General features: G+C 42.4%; 1 protein-coding gene across 1 annotated transcript in view; it reads left to right on the top strand.

Moving 5' to 3' along the window:
• Nucleotides 1-7,285: 7,285 nt before the first annotated feature.
• The window catches only part of auh (AU RNA binding protein/enoyl-CoA hydratase), a 361,819-nt gene continuing 344,960 nt past the window's right edge, over nucleotides 7,286-24,144 (top strand). Inside the window, exon 1 of the mRNA XM_041185257.1 lies at nucleotides 7,286-7,685. Coding sequence (XP_041041191.1) covers nucleotides 7,445-7,685 — 241 coding nt within the window. The 5' untranslated portion in view covers nucleotides 7,286-7,444. The remainder of the gene's footprint in view (nucleotides 7,686-24,144) is intronic.

Raw genomic sequence — 24,144 nt, 5'->3', positions numbered from 1 at the left:
TGGAAGACCACCTCGTGTCATCAATTAGAACTGAAAGGAATTTAGAAGACATTGATCAAAATCAACCCATTGAATTCTGTACATCCTGTACTCCGGATTGCTGCTATTGAACTGCTTCACCCCACCCTTAAAATCCATGTTTTGTGTGTCTTACATGTGTGTCTGTGTGTGTGTGTGTGTATAGAAATTTAAGAAGGGGCTAGAGTTTAAGTTATAGTGTTAGAAATTAGCAGTTCATATTTATTTCTTTAGCTACTGGTTAACGCCAGTTTTTTCAATAAACAGTTATTTATTTATTAAGTTTACAAACCTGGTACTCGTATTCTGTTAACCTAAATTAAACTGTTAGGTGGAATTGGGGCAATCTGGTGGTTTGATCAAACTATTTCACATTTGTCGCAGCTTGGGGGAACAGTGGGGCTTGATATTACAATGGACTATGCCTAGTAAGTCGTGACAAAGTTTGGGGGCTCGGGTCTGGGATATTTTGGAACAAAAGACAATGATGATTTGGTGTAAATTTAGTAAGTAATAAAAGCTGAAAGGAAACACTAGACTTGTGCTGTCAAAAATAAAATAGCACTGGAAACTGCTAAAGCTTTCCTGCAAATGGAAGAAATGTCCCTGATGATTTTACAAGAGATCCCAAAAGCCAGGTTAATCAAACTGACAAGTAAATTAAGAGTAGGATAGCCAGCCAAAGCTACAAAGGCAGAGATAATCGAAGAGATGGCACAGCATTTGAAATTGGAAGAAATACCTGAGAGACTGAGTTCTCAAAGAAGTGGTTCATTGGAATGGGCTCAAATTCATTTGCAAATAAAAAATTTGGAACTAGACGCAGCAGAAAAGGAAAGAGAAATGAAGTGTGAAAACTTGATCTCCAAAGGGAGTTAGAAATGGCAAAGTTAGAAAAGGAGGAAAGGGAAAAAGAGAGAGAATTCCAGCTTAGAATGCTGGCAGTTAAAAAAGAGACACCAGTAGGTGAGGCAGGACTTATTTCCAGATCAGAACCCAGCGGGATGATGTTTAAATTTGTACAAGCTCTTCCAAAATTTGAGGAAAGGGATGTTGAAGCATCCTTTATTACATTTGAGAGGATAGCTAAACAGATGAGCTGCTCAAAGGAAAACTGGACGTTGCCCATGCAGAGCAAGTTGACAGGTAAGGCACAAGAAATTTATGCTTCATTGTCAGAAGAGGTTTCTAGGGATTGTAATCTGGTGAAAAAGGCTATTCTGAATGCATACAAGTTGGTCCCTAAAGCATACAGACAAAAGTTTCGAAATTTAAGGAAACTGCCTGGCCAAACTTACACTGAATTTGAAAGGATCAAACAAAGTAGTTTTGACAGGTGGATATGAGCATTAGGAGTTGAAACTACATATGAAGTTCTCAGAAGGACCATTTTCTTGGAAGAATTTAAAAACTCCCTACCTTCATAATAAGAACCCATGTTGAAAACCAAAGGGTTGCAAAAGCTAGACAGGCAGCAGTAATGGCTGACAACTATGAGCTGATCCATAAAACTAAACATTTTTTCCATCATCCCCATAAATTTGAAAAGAGTAGAAAATGGGAGAGTGAAAGGAAAGCAAGGAGCCAGGGTAAAGAATGGATGGGAATACCTTGAGATCTCCTCTCCAGATCAGGAAGGGCGGTACTGGGGGCAGAGGTGAAACTCAAAAGGCCTAAGTTTTTCCATTGTAATAAAGGGGGACTCATTTGTTCAGAATGCTGCAAGTTGCGAGGGAGGTCCACGGGACTTATTGGAGTTCGTAAGAGTAAGTCCAAAAAAAGAACTTAAAAAGAAAATACCACAGACCAAATTGTAGCTACAAATAAGTGTCTGGAGGTAAACACTGCTGTGAATGCAGGTGAAGTGAATAAGGTAGATGAGAGATATAAAAAGTTTTTGTCTAAAGGAAAAATAACCCTTTATTCATCAAATGATGCAGCTAAAGCCATAACTATATTAAAGGACACAGGAGGTACTCAAACTTTTTTGCTGGAGATTGACCTGGTTTTCCCTCCAGAGAGTTCAATGAAAGCTAAGGTATTGGTAAACAGGATAAGTGGAAAGTATATCCCAGTTTCATTGTACAAAGTGCAATTGGAATATGATTTGTTGTCTGGATAGGTAGTTGCAGGAGTGGTTAAGAAAATACCTGTGGATGGAGTTGATTTACTCCTGGGGAATGATTTGGCAGGAGTGAAAGGTTATAGCTTTGCTCATAATTACGAAAGTCCAAGAGAGGTTAAAGAGATGGAGCAGTTACAAGAACAAATTCCTGCTATTTTCCCACTGTGTGTGGTGACCAGAGCAATGGCTAAACAAAGTCCGTCACCAGAGGCCAAAGTAAGAGCCTGAAAGGGTGGTAGAGGCAGAAACACTCATAACATTTAAGAAGTATCTGGATGTGCACTTGTGATGTCATGGCATATAAGGCTATGGGCCTAGTGCTGAAAAATGGGATTAGAATAGTTAGCTACTTGTTTGACTGGTGCAGACTTGATGGGCCGAAGGGCCCTTTTCTGTGCTGTATACCTCTGTGACTCTATGACTCTAATATTACAAGCAGATGTTGAGTAGCCAAAACTTTCTTTAAGGGTGAGGATAATTCAAAGGAAGTGTTTGGCAATTCATTAATTGAGGCTCAGAAAACAGAACCAGAGTTAAATAAATTAGCACAGTCAGCTCACACTGAAGCTGAGGCTGGAGGAGTTCCTGAGTGTTATTACATTAAAAATGGAGTTCTGATGAGGAAGTGGAGACACTCTCACAGACCTGTGGATGAGGAATGATGGTTGTTCATCAGATAGTGGTACGAATACAATCAGGCAGAGTCAACATCGTTTTGATAAAAGGAAATCATGTTTGTCTAATTTATTAGAGTTCTTTCAGGAAGTAATAAGCAACGTGGCTAAAGAGGAGCCTGTTGATGTGGTGTACTTAGATTTTTGGAAGGCATTTGAAAAGGTGCCACATTAAAGGTTGTTACACAAAATAAAAGCTCACGGTGTAGAGGGTAAAATATTAGCATGGGTAGAGGATTGGCTAGCTAACAATAAACAGAGGGTAGGTATAAATGGGTCACTTTTGGGTTGGCAAGATGTAGCCAGTGGAGTGCCACAGGCATCAGTGCTGGGGCCTCAACTATTTGCAATCTATATTAATGACTTGGATGATGTTATCAAATGTATGGTTGTTAAATTTGCTGATGACACAAAGATAGGTTAGAAAGTATATTGTGAAGAGGATATAAGAAGTCTGCACAGGGATATACATAGGTTAAGTGAGTGGGCAAAATTTGACAGATGGAGTATAATGTGGGAAAATGTGAACTTGGCCACTTTGGCAGGAAGAATAAAAAAGCAGCATTAATTAAATGGGGTGAGATTGCAGAACTCTGAGGTACAGAGGGATCTGGATGTCCTGGTACAAGAGTCACTAAAAGTTAGTCTCCAGGTACAGCATGTGATAGGAAGGAAGGCTAATGGAATATTGTTGCAAGGGGAATGTAATATAAAAGTAGGGATGGTTTGCTACAGTTGTATAGGGTATTGGTGAGACCACATCTAGCTACTGTGTACAGTTTGGTCTCCATATTTAAGAAGGGACATAATTGCATTAGAAGGAGTTCAGATAAGATTCACTTGACTAATTCCTGGAATGAGGTTGGGCTTTTATCTATTGGAGTTCAGGAGAATGAGAGGCAATCTTATTGAAACATATAAAGTCCTGAGGGGACTTGACAGGGTGGATGCTGGGAAGATCTTTCCCCTTCAGAAACACTAGAACTAGAGGGCTTAATTTAAAATTAAGGGGTCTCCCATTTAAGATGGGCATGAGGATTATATTTTTTTCTCAGAGGATTGTGAATCTGTGGAAGGCTCTTCCCCAGAAAGTAGTGGTGGCAGGGTCACTGAACATTTTTAAAGCTGAATTAAATAGGTTCTTGATTGACAAGGGAGTCAAAGGATATAGGGGGAGGAAAGAACGTGGAGTTAAGGCCACATTCAGATCAGCCATGATCTAATTGAATGGCGGAGCAGGCTCGAGGAACCAAATGGCCTACTCCTGCTCCTAATTCATTTCTTTGTATGGTGTGTCTGATAAATCCTTTTTTTAAGGGCTATGACACAGGATAGTTGTGATTGGTTTTCTTTCCGTTCTTTGGTGCTATTAAACACTAAAACATACATCAATGATTTGATGCCAGTCGGATAGTTTCTGTAACACTGCTAAATATTTAGATATGCACTAGGAATGGCTATAAGACCAGTCACAACTTGTAGCTGTATAGTGCCTTTAGAGTGATAAAACATCCCAAGGCACTTTACTGGAGCTTTATAAAACAAAATTTGACAGCAAGCAATATTATAACAATCATCAAAAGCTTTGTCAAAGAGGTTGGTTTTAAGGAGCATCTTAAAGGAGGGAAGCGAACCACAGATACGTGGGGAGCAAATTCCAGAGCCGTGGCCTTGGCAATGGTGGACCAATTAAAACTGGCCAGAATTGGTGGAACACAGATATCTCACAAGGTTCTAGAGCTAGGAGGGGCAAGACCATGGAGGGATTTGAAAACAAGGATGATAATTCTAAAAATGAAACGTTGCTCAACCGAGCACCAGAGTATGTCAGTGAGCACAGGGGTTTTGGGTGAACGCATAGTACAAGTTTGGACACAGGCACCTCAAGTTTACAGAGCAGGATGTGGGATGCTGGCCAGGAGTGCATTGGACTACCAAGTCTATATGTAACAAAGTCATGGATGAGGGTTTAAGCAGCAGGAGATTGACTGAGGCAGGGGCAGAGTCAAGTGATGTGACAGAGGTGGAAATAGATGTCTTAGTGATGACAGTTATGTGGTCAGAAGCTCAGCTCAGCGTCAAGTATGACACTAAGATTATGAACCATCTGTTTCAGCCTCAGACAGTTGCCAGGGACAGGGTTGGAATTAGTGGTTAGGGAGCAAAGTTTGCAGTGGGGACCAAAGATAATGGCTTCAGTCTTCCCAATATTTAATTGGAGGAAATTTCTGCTCATCCAGTATTGGATATTGGACAGTCTGACAATTAGAGACAGTGAAGGAGTTGAGAAAGGTAGTAGTGAGATAGAGGTGGGTGTTGTCAGGAAATCATCTGTGTTTTCAGATGATGTTGCTGAGGGACAGCTTATGGATGAGAAATAGGAAGGGGTCAGACATCAGAGGTAATGGTGCAGGAGAGAGGAGAAAAGCCATTGCAAGTGATTCTCTGGTTGGATAGAATGAACCAGGCAAGTGCAGAGCCATCTGGATGACAGTGGAGAGGACTTGGAGGATGGTGTGACAAACATGTCAAAGGCTGCCAATAGTCGAGAAGAACAAAGACAGATAGCTTATCATTATCACAGTTGCATAGGATGTCATTTGTTACTTCGATGAGAGCTGTTTTGACAATGTGGCAGAGCAGGAGTCTGATTGGAGGGTATCAAACATGAAGTTGTGTGAAAGGTGGACATGGATTTCAGAAGTGACAACACTTTCAAGGACTTTGAGAAGGAAAGGGAAGTTGAAGGTGGAGTTTGCACAGAAGGCAGCATCAACATTAGGTTTTTTGAGGATGACAGATATATGATTGCACATAGTTTGTTAATTTCAGTTGTCCCAATAGTTGGTTAGAAAGGGATCCATTGGATACTTCATAAAAGTGACTTGTTTGTTAAGTCTTCATGAGTTGCTCTACAACTTGTAGCATAATTAATGTTACCTCCCAAACAGATACATTTTCTGATATTGTTTTAAACCAGATTTTGATATACTTACAAAATATACTTCTGGGGGAGCTGAAAACTAAGGGCCTTAAATATAAGTTAGTTACGAATAAATCCATTAAGGAATTTAGGCGGAACCTTGGGCAGAATTTAATGCAGCCAGCTGGAGTGGGCATGATGGTGAGGGAGGGAGGGGCTGGGAGAATCGGGTAGAAGTACCCACATCAGGAAAACTGTCCCTAATTTAGGGAGGACCCAATATGGGAATCCTGCCCGCTGACAGTGGGATATCAATTAGGCTCATTAATAAGTCACTTAAAGCCAATTATCCATGAGCCTGCTGGGATTTAATGGCAGCTCAGGCATTTTATGGGAGTCACGCAGTTCTCCGATGTCTCCCAAAAGTTGCCTAGAAAACTATTGGGTTTGCAGTGGCCTGCTCAGTGCCCGATCAAGGAATGACATTGGGAAGGGGTGGGGGCTGCTGAAATTCACCACCCTAGCCTTGCATCCAGCCCCTCTTGCCAGCAACCTCCTCCCCGATTCCCATCCTGCCCCACTCACCTATCTTCAGTGTTCCAGAAGTGATCCAATGAAGATATTACTGGCAGCAGCCACTGCTCCAGGTGGCGCCGCTGGCAATGGAAAGCTGCTGGCCTTTGATTAGCTGACAGCTTTCGGTGGTGGGATGTCCGCCTTCTAGGGCCTTGATTGTGTGGGAGGCCCAACACTAGCCAGCTAAGTGGTTTCATTGGGCCTCCCAGACAGAAACGACATGGGGCCCCCATTGGTTCTCCAACAGTTGGGCGAGAACTCCTGTCCTTTTTACTGAGTGAGTGGTGAGAACTTGCTACCAAACACATTGGTTGAGTCCATTAGCATAAATACATTAAAGGGGAGATTAGATAAGTAGATGAGGGCTGTTTTATTATGTTAATGGCGCTATATAAATAAAGTTGTGAGACAAATCGACTGGGACAACAACATAGACCTGTTGGGCCGGGCAGCTGTATCAATGCTGTAAACTCCATGTAACGTTGGTTTTATCAAAATGACATTTAAATGAAATACCCTTAAATTGCTACTGAAAAATTTCATGAAGCTGATTCCATTGCATATCTAATAAGTGCTGGTAGTTAATGAATTAAAATATCTGGTATTCGAAATACTTTTTTTTCAGTTTTCATGCGTGGTGTGCATGTTTCCAGTAAAGAAGTGTATCATGAATTATTTGTTTTCAGGGATCATTATAGTCTGGATCCCTGCAAAAGGATGAGCGGATTTTGTAACAAAATCAGGGGTGCTCAGTTACTTTTTAACAGTGCATTCTGTAAAATAAATGATCCCATTAAGGTGTATTACATAACAATAATGAATTAATACACATGTAAATATATATTTGACAATGCATCAGTGAAATATGAGACGGCTGACATTTAATGTAACAATGTACCAGTAAATTGTACTATACCAATCCTGAAACAACTAAAAGCAAATGCAATGATGTGTGACAGCACTGATTTCCTGGACATTGTTGCAGTGTAATCATCGCCAAATTCCACCTGCCCTTCTCTCCGCGCGAGACAGAACACCGGGGATTCTGGGCGGTGTGGTAGGGTCTCTCTCTCTCTCTTCCCCTGCCCCTGCATGACGCAGTGAGGTCAGAGTTGACGGCTGGTTACTATGGCGGCGCTGACAGTTTTTTCTAGGCCGTGTTTCCTGTGCCCCGGATCCGCAGCTCTGTTGACTCCCTGTTCGGCGATCCGCTACTTTGGAGCTGGGCTACGGTCCGCCTCATTTTGGAGCCGCACTGTGAAGGTTGGAGTACCGTCCGGAGCGAAAGGCTTTAGTGAAAGCGCCTCGGGGTCGGCAGCTGGGCCCGGGGCGGAGTTGCGGGTGCGTTATTTGGAGGCGGAGTCTGCAGGTAACGCACGGGGTCACCTTGCTCCTGGGCCGGGGCTGGAGCGGGAGCGACATTCTCAAAAGGGTTTGGATATCATTTAGAGAGATAAACCCATGTGTGCAGGCTTCTCAAAAAAAAAACCCATTTATATCTGCAGGGAAAGTTTGCCGCCGTCTCTACTTCAGTTCAGTCTGTAATTTTCTACTTTAATTATTCACCAATCTTAATTGAGCAATTTTTTTCTCCCAAATTTGCATTTTCCCTTCACACACATTTCACTGAAAAATGATGCTTAATCACAGTGGAATAGGCACCTTACAGTACGTGCCTTTAAAGTAAGATTCTGAAATTCGGGCCATGGAAGTAATTAAAATATTTTAACGTAAACAAAAATTAACAATGAAGTAAGTGAGGAATGCTCCAATATCCTGTTTTCAGCCAGTGTTTAAGTATCATATTTAAGATAAAAGCAAAATACTGCGGATGCTGGAAATCTGAAACAAAAACAAAAACAAATAGCTGGAAAAACTCAGCAGGTGTGACAGCATCTGCTGAGAGGAATGCAGTTAACGTTTCGAATCCGAATGACTCTTCATCAGTATCATATTTAGTTCCTTTATTGAAAGAAATCATAGGGATAGCGATCTTTTTTTGTGACCCAGGAAGGTTTAGAATAAGCACATCTTCTGGAGATAATCCAGTTGCTGTAGTGAAAGAATTGTTTGTAGAATGTTGCATGTTTGATTAAATAAATATTAAATATTGTCAGATCAAAGTGCAAAATTTGTATTTCTTAATAATTTTTATTTGTAAACTGCCTTTAATGTGTCATAAACTTCAAGTAAATGTGTCACAAAGGTGGAAAACACCAGGGCCAGATAGGTTGTACCCCTGGTTGTTAAAAGAAGGTAGGGAGGATGTTCTGAAGATCATTTTCCAATCTTCACTAGGTACAGGCAAGGTACCAGAGGATTGGAGGTCTGAATGTTGTACCCCTATTTAAAAAGGGTGCAAGGGATAGGCCAGAAAATTATAGGCTCGTTAGTCTGACTTAGGTGGTGGAAAAATTATTGGAATCAGTCCTGAGAGACAGGATAAACTCACTTAGAAAGGCATGGATTGATCAGGGATGGTCAGCATGATTTTGTTAGGGGAAGATAATGTCTTACTCACTTATGAGAATTTTTTGAGGAAGTAACAAGGATGATTGATGAAGATAGTGCAGTGGATGTTGTCTACATGGATTTTAGTAAGGCACATGACAGACTGGTCATAAAAGTGAGATCCCTTGGGATACATGGGAAGATGATGAGTTGGATCCAAAATTGGCTCAGTGACAAGAAAAAAGGGTAATGGTTGGTGGATGTTTTTGCGAGTGGAAAGCAGTTTCCAGTGGTGTTCCACGGGGCTGTGTTGAGGCCCTTGCTGTTGGTTGTATATATTAACGATTTGGATTTCATTGTGAGAGGCATGATTGGGAAATTTGCAGATGACACAAAAATTGGCCATGTAGTTGATAGTGAAGAGTAGCTGTTGTCTCCAGAATGATTTCAATGGTTTAGTTGAGTGGGTAGAAAAGTGACAAATGGAATTCAATCCAGACACATGTGAGGTAATGCATTTGGGGAGGGCAAACAAAGCAAGAGAATATAGAATAAATGGGAGGATGTTGAGAGGGATTAAGCAAGTGAGAGACATTGGAGTGCATGTCCACAGGTCCCTTAAGGTGACAGGACAGGTGGATAAGGTGGTTAAAAAAAAGCATATGGAATGCTTTCTTATATTGGATGAGGTATTGAATACAAAAGCAGGGATGTAATGCTGGAACTGTATAAAGTGCTGGTTAGGCCACAGCTGGAATTTTGTGTAGACTTCTGGTCACCGTTTTACAGGAAGGATGTAATTTATCCGGAGAAAGTACAGAAGCAATATACAAGAATGTTGCCAGGGCTTGAAAATTACAGCTATGCAGAAAGATTGGAAAGACTGGGACTGTTTTCCTTAGTACAGAGGAGGCTGAGGGGTGACCTAATTGAGGTGTACAAAATTATGAGGGGCCTTGATAGGGTAGACAGAAAAGATCTGTTTCCTCTAGCTGAGGAGTCAATTACCAGGGGGCGTAGTTGTAACGTAGAAGTATTAGAGGGAACATGAAAAATATTTTCACCTAGGGGGTGGTGGGCATCTGGAATTCACTGCCTAAATTGGTGGTTGAGGCTGAAATACTCAACTCATTTAAAGGGTACCTGGATAGGTACCTGAAGTGCTGTAACCTGCAAGGCTACGGATCAGATGCTGGAAAGTGGGATTAAAATGAGGGGCTAGATTCTTTCTCTTTATGGCCGGCGCAGACACGATGGGCTGAATTGTCTCTTTCTGCGCCGTACCTTTTCGATATTTCTATGGTTCTTTTTCTGTTGAGAAATTTAAAAACATTTGTTGGTGACATAAGCAGGTAGTAGTTATTGGAAGGAGTGTACTATTCAGGTTTGGAAGAATATTCTAAATAAATGCCCCATATGATTGACCAATAGGTTTTGCTTAAATACACTTTCCTTTACTTGCTTCTGTTAGGCAGTTCCTAGGGATTGAGGATGACTTGTTTCCACTCTTTTTTTAGGAACTAGAGATAGTTTAAGTAAGCTATATTTGTATTTGTAGGTGTTAAGAATGAGTTTTAGCTTTAAGTTTAATTTGTGTTTCTGTATTTGTGTATCAAGAAAGGGGGAAACTTGAGTTTTAGTTTCACTTTAAAAGATGCCTGTATTTTAATAAGATTTTACCACTCTTGAAGGGGAGTTAAAACAATCACGAGATAGAAAAAACTGTACTATTGCCTAGCAACAGGAGGCCCACACAGGGACAGAGAAACCAAAAGCAGTTTGAGCTGAGTTGGTGATTATGCTCTAAGGTTGAAAGGAGTTGCCAGCATAAGCAACATAGGAGAGGGACAAATAACAATTCCCAAACTAAAGTTGTAAACAGGTGCTAGAAGAAGCTGGACAGGAGGAAGCTGCAGGAAGCAGGTTTACCTAAAGAACAGAAGAAAGAGGGTCCTAAGAAGACCTTCTAGTCAAGGGAAAGAACAGGCATCTGGAAAAAGTCCTGTTAAGTGAAGTTAAGAGTGAGGAGCAGAGAAAAACTCCAAGCTTAAAGGGATAAAGCTGCAAGATGCAGACATAAAACAAAATAAGCATGCGAGAAGCCAGAAGATCCAAGGAGACAGCCAAAGTTCTGTAACTCTTTAATATGGGCATGTGAAGCAGTGGTGTTCTGTTGGCACAGCTGAGTCTGAGAGACAAGTATGTGGAAGGAAGCTTAAATGCATGTGGTGATCCAGGGGAGAAGAATACCAAAAGGAGAGTTCGAAACCCTGGAGGTGGACCCTTGTGGAAGGTGTCTGAGCGAAAGTGTCAATTGGGAGAAGATTCCATAGTGGATTCTTTGAGAGTGGGGATTGGAAACCCTTGTGTGAAAGACGGAGTTCAGTGAGACTGGTTGGCTCACGTTGTGACAAACGTCTGTGCGGAGTTGATGAGAGATCCATGGCATCTGTTTGGGGTGACATTTGTCACTTGGTTTCAGAGTGTGGTGTGCCTGACCACAGTTCGCCAATTGGTTTATATGGACTGTGTACTTACTGTGAATATTAGAGTATTAAATAGCTTTTGTAACATGTGTTAACCTTATGAATCTATATACATCTGTATTGTTGTGGGTGAAGGATTATTGTAATATAGCTCATAATTTCTTGTTTAATAAATGTTTTATTCTTTTGTTAAAAGTTCATTAGCTGATTTCCATCACTCTGTTCAGTAACCATCCTCCACTTTTCTAAACAAAAAATAAAAATTAGGATCTATCAAGCCGGGTTCCACCCTGGGATGGACTTGTCCAGTAGTAATATCAGCTGGGATCATAAAGTGGGGCTCATCCAGGACTGTCGTTATAATTTGGGATCTCTTGTGGGATTGGAAATCCTTGACTTTCGGTGGGATCTGTGAATCCTTTTAATTAGTATGTGGAGGTGCTGAGGTACTAGACTTAAGCATTGGAGTTGCTGTGAGGTATATTATATAGGTTGGGATTCAAAATGGCTTTGGAGGTTGCTAAGACTTTTTTACAGGTGGAAGATGTAAATGGAAATGGTTTACAAAAATTAACCAAGAGTCAGCTAATGGAATTGGCGGATAAGCTGGAAGTAGAATTACCCATAGGTGTGAGGAAAGCAGTCAAGGCTGAGGTAATAGCACAGCATGTGGAACTGGAAGGGATACCAGAGAGACCACGTTCTCAGGGACTGAGTCAATTGAATTGGCTAAGATTCAGTTGCAACAGAAGAAACTTGAATTGGAGAAAAATAAAAAGAAAGGATTGGAATTAAAAAGGTTAGAGCCAGGAGAAATAGCATTTAGGAAGCTGGAACTGGAATTTCAGGCAAAGGAGAAGGATGAAGAGAGAGAGAAGGAACGAGAAAGGAAATAGCGTTTTAAAATGCTGGACTTTAAATAAGAGGCCTCAGATGCTGAAGAAGGTTTTGATGATGGAAAAAACCACCTCCAACCCAAAGCCTAGTAGGGAGATGTTTAAATTTGTGCAAGCTCTTCCAAGTTTGAGGAATGGGATGTAGAGGCATTCTTTATGTAATTCGAAAAATGGCTAAGCAAATGAAGTGGCCAAAAGAAATCTGGACATTGCTCTTACAGAGTAGGTTGGTGGGTAGAGCGCATAAGGTTTATATATCACTGTCAGAAGAGGTTTCTGTTGATTATGATGCAGTAAAAAAGGCTATACTTAGTACATATGAATTGGCCCCTGAGGCAAACAGGCAGAAATTTGGAATATAAGAAAACAACCTGGGCAGACATATATTGAGTTTGAGAGGGTAAAACAAAGTAATCTTGACCATTCGATATGGGCATTAAAGGTAGGGACAATGTATGAAGCGCTTAGAGAATAATTCCCTTGGAAGAATTTAAAGATTCACTTCCTCCAATAATTAGAACTCATGTTGAAGACCAGGTGTTAGACAGACAGCGGAGATGGCTGATGATTAAACACTGGTCCATTAATCCAAACCCTTTCTCCATCACCCCTACAAACCTGAGGAGGATAGAAGGTGGGAAGGTGAAAAAAAGGCAAGGAGCCAGGGAAGAGAAGGGACAGCTGGAAATTCCTCCTCAGACAAGAACGGAAGGTGCTGAGGATGGCAGTGATTTTCATAAGCCTAATTATTTCCATTGTAACAAAGTGGGACACAGTCAGGTAGATTGCTGGAAATTAAATGGTAGACCTATTGCAGCAGGAGGAACGCTTAAAGAACCTTCAGGAAAGGTTGCTTTAGAAAAGGAAGTGGTTGTTAAAACTGTAGCAGTACTACATGTAAAATGTGTTCCCTCAGAATATACAGGAAAAGGGTGCTAGATGTTTTGTCTCTAGGGAAAATATGTTCTCTTACTCCTCCAACAAAATAAGTAAATAGATTACATTTTTGAGAGATAATGGGGCATATGATTGAGGGTAGTGTATTGAGATGGATAGAAAACTGGTTGGCAGACAGGAAGCAAAGAGTAAGAATAAACAGGTCTTTTTCCGAATAGCAGGCAGTGACTGGTGGGGTATCTTAGGGGTCGGTGCTGGGACCCCAGCTATTCACAATATATATTAATGATTTAGATGAGGGAACTAAATGTAATATCTCCAAATTTGCACATGACACAAAGCTGGGTGGGAGGGTGAGCTGTGAGGAGGATGGAGAGATGCTTCAGTGTGATTTAGACAAGCTGAGTGAGTGGGAAAATGCATGGCAGATGCAATATAATGTGGATAAATGTGAGGTTATCCACTTTGGTAGCAAAAATAGGAAGGCAGATTATTATCTGAATGGCTATAAATTGAGAGAGGGGAATGTGCAACGAGACCTGGGTCTCCTTGTACACCAGTCACTGAAGGTAAGCATGCAGGTGCAGCAGGCGGTAAAGAAGGCAAATGGTACGTTGGCCTTTATAGCAAGAAAATTCGAGTACAAGGGCAGGGATGTCTTGCTGCAATTATACAAGGCCTTGGTGAGACCACACCTGGAATATTGTGTGCAGTTTTGGTCTCTTTATCTGAGGAAGGATGTTCTTGCTATAGAGGGAGTGCAGTGAAGATTTACCAGACTGATTGCTGGGATGGCGGGATTGACATATGAGGAGAGATTGAGTTGGTTAGGAGTTCAGAAGAATGAGGGGGATCTCATAGAAACCTATAAAATTCTAACAGGACTAGACAGGATAGATGCAGAAAGGATTTTCCCGACGGTGGGGGAGTCCAGAACCAGGGGTTACAGTCTAGGGATAGGGGATGGACCATTTAGGACTGGGATGAGGAGAAATTTCTTCACCCAGAGAGTGGTGAGCCTGTGGAATTCGCTACTACAGAAAGTAGTTGAGGCCAAAACATTGTATGTTTTCAGGAAGGAGTTAGATATAGCTCTTGGTGTGAAAGGGATCAAAGGATATGGGGAGAAAGCGGGAGCAGGCTATTAAGTTGGATGATCAGCCATGATCATAATGAATGGCGGAGCAGGCTCAAATGGCCTACTCCTGCTCCTGTTATTCTATGTTTCTATCAGTCAGTGATGGTGGCTAATGATGCAGTTTTATAAAGTATAAAGTATTAATAGGAGGTATTAATGGAGCTTATGAGCCTGTTTCTTTGTGTAAAACTAACTTACTTTGTGAAGTCAATGCACTTTGTAAATGGAATTGTTATGGTGGGAATTATTCCTAAATCACCTATTGAAGGGGTAGATTTTATCCTGGTAATGATTTGGCTAGTGGAGAGAGTAATGTGGCAACAACGGTATTGCAGCAGGCAGTTGATAATGCTGATCTTAACTAACTCCTGAAGACTACTGTGGCCAACAATGAGATGCTTATTGCTGATGATAAGCAATTGAATGAAAACCTAATTAATGTAGGAAACCAACTTTCACGTATGAAAGATGAGTTTGCTAATGAAAGAAGAGAATTTGTGAGAATAATTGAGAATCAGACACAAAGTGGAACACTTGGCTGAGGACTTGAAATGTCTAAATGATAAACTTGTAAAAGCAAACTAAACAAAGGTCAATCTTCAGTTAAAACTTGATGAGCTTCAACCATCAGTATTCTTTATGAAATATTGTGGAAAATGCCTGAACAAGAAAAGGATTTGTTAGTAACTCAGAATAATTGGTTGAATGTAGAATTATAAACCAAAACTAGCGAACTGTTAGTACTTTGTTGGAAAAAGAGTAATGAGATTCTTGAACTTCAATGGAAACTGGAGAAAATGAAAGAGGAGATATGTGGTATAGAGTGTCACGTTCTGAAGTTGCTTCTGTAAATAAAAAATTTTCACTGAATTGTAATCTAATTGAGCGAAGAACTGATCCAAGGAACAGTGCTGATGTGTCAGTTTCAGTAATGGGCAGTGTGAAAACAACTGAAGTGCCTGCAGAATTGGAAATTAAGAATTGTCAACAAAAAGGACTGAAATTGGAAAATGATCTGGAAAGGTCAGTGAGTAGAGACACTGATTTACAAATGCTTGCTGGTGCTAATATGCAAAAGACAGCAGTTGGAATCCAGGCAAGTGGACAATTTGCAAAAGACCATTCAAACCCTGTAGAGGAGAGGCAAGATATAGTTTGTGGATTATGCAAAAGAGTTGAAGGGCTGGAACGAACTATGAAACTCCACAGGGAGAAAATAATTGACATTGCTCAAAAAGAAGTGAAAAAGATCTGTTTGAAATCGGGTCGGGAGAAAAAGCAAGATCATAAAAAATTTAAAGATCAAACCAAGCTTTATAAATGTACATAGATTTGTATTTTATGTCACAGATTTTATGCTGTACTGCTGCCTTCAGCCATCTATGAGACTGCTGCTTTTCTCCTGAGCAGTGGTGAAATTTCCAGTCATTTAAAGCTTTGCATTTACACTTAATCTCTTGGTTGTTTTTGGCAAACCAGTTACAATGCTTCCTGGTTGAGGCACCAAGGACTTCTTCACAGGTACTTGTTTTGGTGGACTTTTGGTTTATCCAGGCACTATGGGCGCACTATAGCTCCAGGTGGCTGCAGGCTGAGAGGTTGGTAGCGAGGTGCTGACTGAGAAAGGCCACTTCAGCGGGATTTTTGAGGCCTTTGAAGTAAATTTTCTTGCATTGCTTTTGCTGCCTCTGCTGTTTTGGGGGTCAGGCTGATGGAGATGGTAGATTGGATTAGGTGGTGACCGATCCAGCTGTTGTCAGTCCCAATCATAGCGTGGGTGATGTGCACATCTCTGCAATCCCTTGCTTGAACAATGACGTGGTGGAGCAGGTGCCAGTGTTTGGACTGGTGTTGCCATGAGGTCTTGTCCTTGTCTCACTGGCAGAAAAAGGTGCTGGTTATGGCAAGGTCATGTTCTAGACATTTCGTCAGGAGGACTTTGGAGTTTGCTTTCTCTACTCCTTCGTTGCCTATCACACCCTTCATGGTATTCATGTATTTCCCAAATCTGGCGTTAAAATCTCTGAGAAGAATCAGTTTCTTGCCTGCTGGGACTTGGGCTAAGGAATACTCAAGGTTGGTGTGGAATTCCTCCTTGTTCCCGTCTGTTCCTTCAAGTAGGAGCAAATGCACAGATGGCAGTGACATGCTGATTCCTCATTAGGGTGAGCTGAGCAGTCATGTGGCAGTCACTTATCTCATAGGGGGAGTCACTGAGGTGCCAGACAAACTCATTTTTGATGGTGCAGCCCACCCTGTGGAGACTTTTGTTCCTCTTTTGGAAGGCCATTCAGAAAAAGGTGTACCCGCAACCTTGCTCCTTCAGTTGGTTTTCTCTCGCAGGTTGTGTCTTACTTAGAGTGGCAATGTCGATGTCGCGGTGCTTGATTTCCTGAGTTATGCTGGTGATGTGGCATTCGGGCTGTCACTGTTCACATACTATCCTGCCATTGTTTACTGTCTCCAATGCCCACTGATTAGCTACTAATTATTCACATTCCCACTGCCCACTACTGATTCTCCTCAGTACTCTCATGCCCACTGTTTTCCTCGAATAGCAAATACTCCAACCTCAAATATTCATTGGTCCTGGCCACCACTCTGAATTGTCACCATCCCATGTCCCTTTTCGAAGTGCTGTCTACTCCAGTAGTCACAAAGTCTCTCCATCTGCCAACATAATGCTTTTCCAAAACATTTGTGACTCATTACATTCTTATATATCTACTAACTCAACACTTAAACCTGAGTTACTGTTCTTAGCTTCAGAAACTGCCTAACAAATGCCCATTTTCCGAGCTGCCTTCAGTGCTCCCATGCTTTCTCCTACATTTTTAGAAACTAGTACCTTTCTCCCAAATAACATATTGGTTCCTTTGTTCTGAATAATGCCATAATGGTGTCATTTCTTTATGAAACATGGTGTCCTCAGAGCAATGCTACTGGAGATTAATTAGTAATGTTTAAAAACAGTACTTTTGGTACACATTTTCTGCCCGTCACACTTTTGTCACACTTTGTGCCACTCAAATTTATGTGTCACATATCAAAGAAAAGCACAAAAGTCTGTCCAGGAACGCAGAATGTTGGAGCCAAATGGCGGAACTTTCCGTGCCTGTGGCATGGTTGTGTTTGGCGGCATGAGTGAACAATATGCTTTGGTTTGATGATGTCGTGAAACCAGGTTGCAATTGTCCTCTCCAGGCAGGTCTCTACTGACCAAACCAGCCATAAGGCTTTTCAACAGCTGCAGGGCTAGGGCTTGCTTGGGAAAGGGGGAGGCTGCGGGGTGAGGGCTGTACTGGGGATGGGGATATCCTAGGGTGTGTATGGGGGCAGAAGTTGATCTGTGCAAGTGGCCTCAAGATGGTGAAGGCTAAGAAGGCAGTCTCCAGAGGAGTTGAAGACAGATGGAGATATGAGTAGTGATGTCCCATGAGTGAGATGCCAGTGAATGTGTGATAGGCTTGAGTGTGTGCGTTTAGAGTGATGAGATGGTTGCTTTCCCCTGGTGGCACTGATGAGATCATTCACCCCCTTTCTGCATTGGATGGCCAACCTCTTCTGTGCAGCATTGGCACGGATTGCCTACCAAGCCGGAGTGGTGAGATTACTGGACCTCCTGCGGCCAGAGCTGGGGTAGATGACATCATGCAGGGTCTCCATGGCGTCCAAAAGGCATTCCGGGGTGCATCACTGAATTGGAGGGCTGCAATCTTCTTGCCTTTAGAGGCCATGTCTTCTGTGCAGCAATCCTGGGCTGGAAGCACTGGGCTGGAAGTGCACGCAGCTGCACTTCAAATGTGGCACCCAGCGAGTTGAAGTGGCAAATGAGAGCCTGCCTGCTGTCGAAACAGTGTGTTTCCTGGGAGTACATGATTAATGAGGTGGGATTGGGGCGATATGACGTGAAAAGCTGCCATTGCGCCTGGCGGGTAAAGTGTTCTTTTATCCGCCTGCTATCACACTTAGTACAGTCTGGGACGATTCTGTCCAAAGTTTCTGCCGTCTTTTAATTTACATTTTTTAGAACTGAATTTTCTTTAGCAGCCATTATACTTTGTAGTCTCAAAAGGACATTTTAGATGGTATAATGTTCCTGGTGTATAAGACAAAAAAGCAGTGGACCAGACTATCTGCTTGTGTATACATAGTAAAATGTATGTAATGCATGTCTGCCATGGCTCGGATCGCTGAAACCAGATATTATACATTATTATAGATGAAACACTTTTTCCTTTTAAGAAAAAGGAGAAGAACAGTCACCTGGAGCCTTAAACGTAAGCACTTTAAAATCTACATAGTTTTCTGATTAAACAAATAAAGTTTGATTGACATAAGCTGCATTTGCTTACCAGCTTTGTGGCAGTAAAAGGGACTGAGCTGTAATTTAAGAGCAATTTAAGAATAAAGCATTTCACATTACATTGTCTAATTGCCTTGTCTTAGTAAACAGTGTACCAATCTGGTTTACTATGAGAAAGTGTTTCTTTTTAAAGCAGCGTTATTTTGATGGTTCTTGGGAATAAAAGATTCATTGGATCTACATTTTACTTCAACTTTTAGTTGGTCCCAAGTACAGTTCCTTATCCAATGCAAGTAAACAGTGATCCAAATCTTTGCCTTTCTCCTAGTCCCAGTGTTAGGTTCCTAGTAATCAAACGGATTTTGTTAAATGAAGCATAATATTCTTACTGGCTTTCTTTGCCTCTCAGGTCCAGTTATTATTGCAAACCTTGTTTGTGCCTCTCCTATTAAAATGCAATAATTGTAATGAGTTTAATTTCACTGGCGGTGGTACAATTCAATCAAATCAACAATAATATCTGAAATAAAAGTGAAATACTGTAGATGCTGGAAATCTAGACAAAAACAAAAATACCTGGAAAAACTCAGCAGGTCTGACAGCATCTGAAGAGAGGAATACAATTGATGTTTCGAGTCCGTATGACTCTTCATCAGAACTAAGGAAATAGAGAAATTAGACGAAATATAAGCTGGTAGAGGGAGGTGGGACAGGTAGAGCTGGATAGGGGGCCAGTGATAGGTGGAGGCAAAGAAGAGATTGCCAAAGATGTCACAGACAAAAGGACAAAGGGGTGTTGATGGTTGTGATAATATCTAAGGAATGTGCTAATGGCAACATTAAGGGTAGCAAGCAGAACAAGGTAGTGGCCAAAGGCCCTAGTGGGGGTAGGGTTGGGGGGGAAGGGATCGAAATGGGCTAATAGGTGAAGATAAAACAATAGATCGAAATAAATTTAAAAATAGGTGGGACAAGAAAAATATATTTGTAAAAAAAAATTTTTTTAAATTATACATTATTGGAAAAAGGTGGGATCGGAAAGGGGGTGGGGATGAAGGAGAGAGTTCATGATCTGAAATTGTTGAACTCAATATTAAGCCCGGAAGGCTGTAAAATGCCCAGTTGGAAGATGAGGTGCTGTTCCTCCGGTTTGCGTTGAGTTTCACTGGAACATTGCAGCAGGCTAAGGATGGACATGTGGGCATGAGAGCAGGCTGGTGTGTTGAAATGGCAAGCAACAGGAAGGTCTGCGTCATGCTTGCGGACAGACCGAAGGTGTTCCGCAAAGCGGTCACCCAGTCTGCGTTTGGTCTCTCCAATGTAGAGGAGACTGCATTGGGAGCAACGAATGCAGTGGACTAAATTGAGGGAAGTGCAGGGGAAGCACTGCTTCTCTTGAAAGGAGTGTTTGGGTCCTTGGACAGTGAGGAGGGGAGAAGTAAAGGAGCAGGAGGGAACAATCCCTGCGGAAAGGTGCCGGGGGGAGGTGAAGGGAGGATGTGTTTGGTGGTGGCATCATGCTGGAGTTGGCGGAAATGGTGGAGGACAACCCTTTGAATGCGGAGGCTGGCGGGATGATAAGTGAGGACAAGGGGGACCCCATCATGGTTCTGGGAGGGAGAGGAAGGTGTGAGGGCGGATGTGCAGGAGATGGGCTGGACACGGTACACTGGGCTATGGTTGCACTATTTATTTTTGAAAATAAAATATTTCAAAATTTATTTTTTGTATTTTGTTTCAAACCCAACAACAATCGCTCTAAATGATTGAGACTTGTCTGAGCTACTGCCAACAGCAGGCAAAAACATTGGACTGGAGACTTCGTACCCTCAGATTATTTACCAATTAGTCAGACACATTTGTGTTTATTATGGTCTCTTTTTTTCTGATAAATTTTCTCTCAATCTTTTTCCTCTTCCCCTTCCCCTTCTCTAAAAGTGTTGATTTTACCTGTGGTAAGTTCTATGGATACTTGTCATTATTCTCTAGTACCTCATCAGTGTGGCATTATTTATGTGCAAGGCTTGTCCATGAGGATCAGCGAATATTTTGACAAGGATGTCGGAGCTGAGCTCAGCTTATCCTCAGCTAATTTCCATGCAGATACAGTTGCTGCAGGAATCACTGGATAGGGCAGAGTAGAACCCTAGCTTTTTATCCTTTCTCCATTCATTCAGGCTGGCTGGTCAATCATCAGCAGTAGGAGTTCTGTGAACCTTCCTGGTTCAGGTTTTGGTTGGCTAAGTCTGCCACAGAGAGTTAACTTAGTTCCATTACCAGGGCTGTCATCTTGTACCCACCTGAACCAATCCAAGGAGACCAGTCACTGTTTGATTTAGGCAACTAATCAATGCAGATGCTTTAGTCTCTTCAATCCAGTGATATGGTATTGAGCCCTAGGCATATGCTAATATGTTCTCATACAGCTGTAATCCCAAATCTGAGAGTTTCCTCATCAGCTATCCAACATCTGTTTTCTGTTCAATGAAAGCACCTACACAGCGCAGTTTGCTTTTTCTCCACCATCTTGATGTTTTGGGCAAGTTGATGCGCACCAGGTTTGTTAATTTATTCAGATCCCTACGTGAATAGTCTTAGCAAAGCGTTTTCTCACTGTGAGGGTTGTTTCCCTTTTCAGGGCAGCCTGCTGACCAGTTGGTGCACTCAAGAGCCCTCTATCCCAGAAGCTGTATATGCTTTTTTTTTTGCTACAGATTCACCTCGCATCTTATTCTGGGTCTTGCAAGTGTGTTGGAGGAAGCCATTTTATTGGAGTTCTGATCCATGAAGGAACTTGTTTAATGTGTACTGATGTTTTGTTAAGGAAAAGTGAGAATGAGCAAACTACATTTTGTCCCTTCTTAGTATTAACCTGGCAAGCTGTGTCAAAAATGAATTTAGCATTTGCCTGTTCTCCAGGTACCAGTATGAATCAATAGCTAGGTGTGATGCCAGTTATATTTTTCATCACTACACTTAAAAGTACTTTCTGGAACTGAGCGTGGCCTTACTACTGTACTGGGCGCTCTTACCATGTTATCGCACTGGTTACCCCATTGTTCAATGTGGTACATAAGAGTGCACTTGATCCAAAGGCTATTCTAAACCAGCAGAGTATGATTTGAAAAAGGATTTTGCACTATTTTGAGCAATAACTGGGATAGACACCCTGAGAGCATTTCATTCAATGTCACCCACTGCATCATTATTGAAGGCATAATAAGCGTCAGATTGCCACTCTGAGCCCACTTACCTGCACCAAATTTCTTCTGCGCCTGACCTTCCAACTCAGGCCAGGTGAGATCCAGGCAGCGCAGCTGTCTCAGAAGTCCAGCGTTGAAGTCCAGCTCCGTCAAATTGAAGGAGGACACGCCCCCCCCCCCTCCTTTTTATGGCACTAGCTGCCATAAAGTAGGTAAGTTTAAAGGTACTTTTGAAATTGACAGGCCAGGGAGAAGGCTGAGGGGGTCGAACATCAGAAGGGGGTGGGGGTGTCAGACATTGAGGTGGGGGCTGGGAGGTGTTTGGACATCGCCGGGGGCGGCGGGGTGGGGGGGGGGGGTTGTGATGGAGCAGGCCAGACATTCGGTTGTGGGGGTCGGGGGGATGGTGGTTGGACATCGGGAGAGGGTGGGGTCACACATTTGGGTGGGTTGGAATTTCGGGTTTTGGGGTTGTGGGTTAGTCATGGTGGGGTGGGGTCTGGGGTCAGGTCAGGGGATAAGAGTTGGGCCTGTGGGGTGGGGTGTCAAGTGAGGAGTCCCGTGCGGGTTGGGGAGGAATCCCATGCGATGTTGGCGGCTGCCGAATACCATGTTGGGGGTGGGGTTTGGTTTGTCGGGTGGGGTTGGGGGGGCTGTTGGGGCTGTGGTGAGAGTCCTGTGAGGGGGCATCGGCCTGGGTCTTTACAATAGTTACCCCGAAGTTAGAAGAAGTTTTAATTCTTCTAACTTTTTCTAGGCAGCTATTGGTATAACCCTGTTGGAACCATCCGAAGTTTACGATTTACACCGCATTTTCGGAAGGTTCCCAGTCCTGTGGAAGTGTGCACTTCTGGGCAATTGCTGTGCAAATCCTTACCTGGGAACTTCCCAGAGGGATTCTGCAGCGCATCTTTGGTGTAGCCCCCAAATTGACGCTGGGGAACTCGGAGGCTACAGCCCATCAAATAGAATGAATAACAGTGGATAACCCAGCCATACATTTTTGAGTCTCATCTGCCCTTAGATTTTTGGAATTAGAGCAGACCTCCCAGAAAAAGTGCATGATTTGGCCTTTCAGTCCTAGTAATTTAATCATGAAGATTTTATGAGTCACTAGATTTAGAGTTTTACAAACATGTATAAAAGAAAGGAAAGCGGAATTCCCCGATCCTTGCAGTGTTCTGCAATCTTTTCTAAAGCTACAACCCTATCCAACACGTTTTTCATGAGAATGAAATCCTGCTGTTCAATTCTAATCACTGCATTATCCTCCAGAGCATCTGTTATGCATGCTGTGAGAATAGAAAGAGCCATTGATTTCAGTGATATTCCTTGGCAGTTTTCAAGCTCCCTAAAGTTCTTCTTTTGGTTAGAGACCACTGCTGTGTTTTGGGGCACTGAAGGTATGTGAGTTTCAAACAGAATCCTATTTACTAGCTTCAAGGTTTTCCAAGATTGTTACTTTCCCCTCCTGGACCAGTATTAAGGAATTTGGCATGATTCCTGACCACAGTAATCACCCTCTCATTAGCTGGGCACCCAGTCCAAAGCCCACTCCCTTCACCAAAGTAACTTATGAAGGCCTTCAATCTTTGGAGACTGTGAGCTATGCGACAATTTAGACAGATGGTTCCTTACAATAACCTGAGTCAAATGACAATTTAATATTTTGTCCGAACACTCTTGAGGGCATCCTTGTACGTTGAAGAGTATTGGACATTTCTAGTCTATTGCCAATAAGCAATTTTTGTCTACGCTTAGCAACAGACTCAGCCAATGGATAATTTTTGGGTACCTTTGTCAATAAATAATATCCTGCAGTCTGTTTCCTCTTCATTATCAACATATATTTGTAAACTACTGGCAGCTTTCTGTATGGTCTAAATTGTGATTCCCATTGCTTGCAGCATAGTGCAGAAGGGATAATATTATTACAATCATTGGGTGGAATCGCCCCAGATTTGTACTAAGTGAGACAGCGAGTGGGGGAAAAAGAGCATTTTATCCGCCAGCCGCCATGGATGCTTTTCATGCCATATCGTAGCAATCCTGCCTGATTCCTGGGAAACGTGCTATATCGTCCCTATCAATCCAGCATTCCTGGGAAACACGCTGTTTCGCTGGCGGGTGGCCTCTGATTTGCCCGCCATGTGGTCACCTCTCTGCTTCCTCATGCCGCGCACCGTAATTAAAGTGCAGCCGCGCACTCACCTCTCAGTGCTTCCAGCCCAGGACTGCTGCACAGAAGACTGCAGCCCTCTGATTCAGTGACACGTCACTGGAACGCCTATTGGAAGAACTGGATGCCCACCATGATGTCCTCTCTGGCTGCAGGAGGGGCAGCAACATCACCAGTCTGGCTTGGGAGGCTGTGGCAGTGATGGTCAGTGCCAACACCCTGCAAAAGAAGACAGCCATCCAGTGCCACAAGAGGATGAATGATCATCTCTG

This window comes from Carcharodon carcharias, chromosome 4, assembly GCF_017639515.1.
Source record: "Carcharodon carcharias isolate sCarCar2 chromosome 4, sCarCar2.pri, whole genome shotgun sequence".
Lineage (NCBI taxonomy): Eukaryota > Metazoa > Chordata > Chondrichthyes > Lamniformes > Lamnidae > Carcharodon > Carcharodon carcharias.
This window is presented reverse-complemented; position numbering and strand designations above follow the sequence as displayed.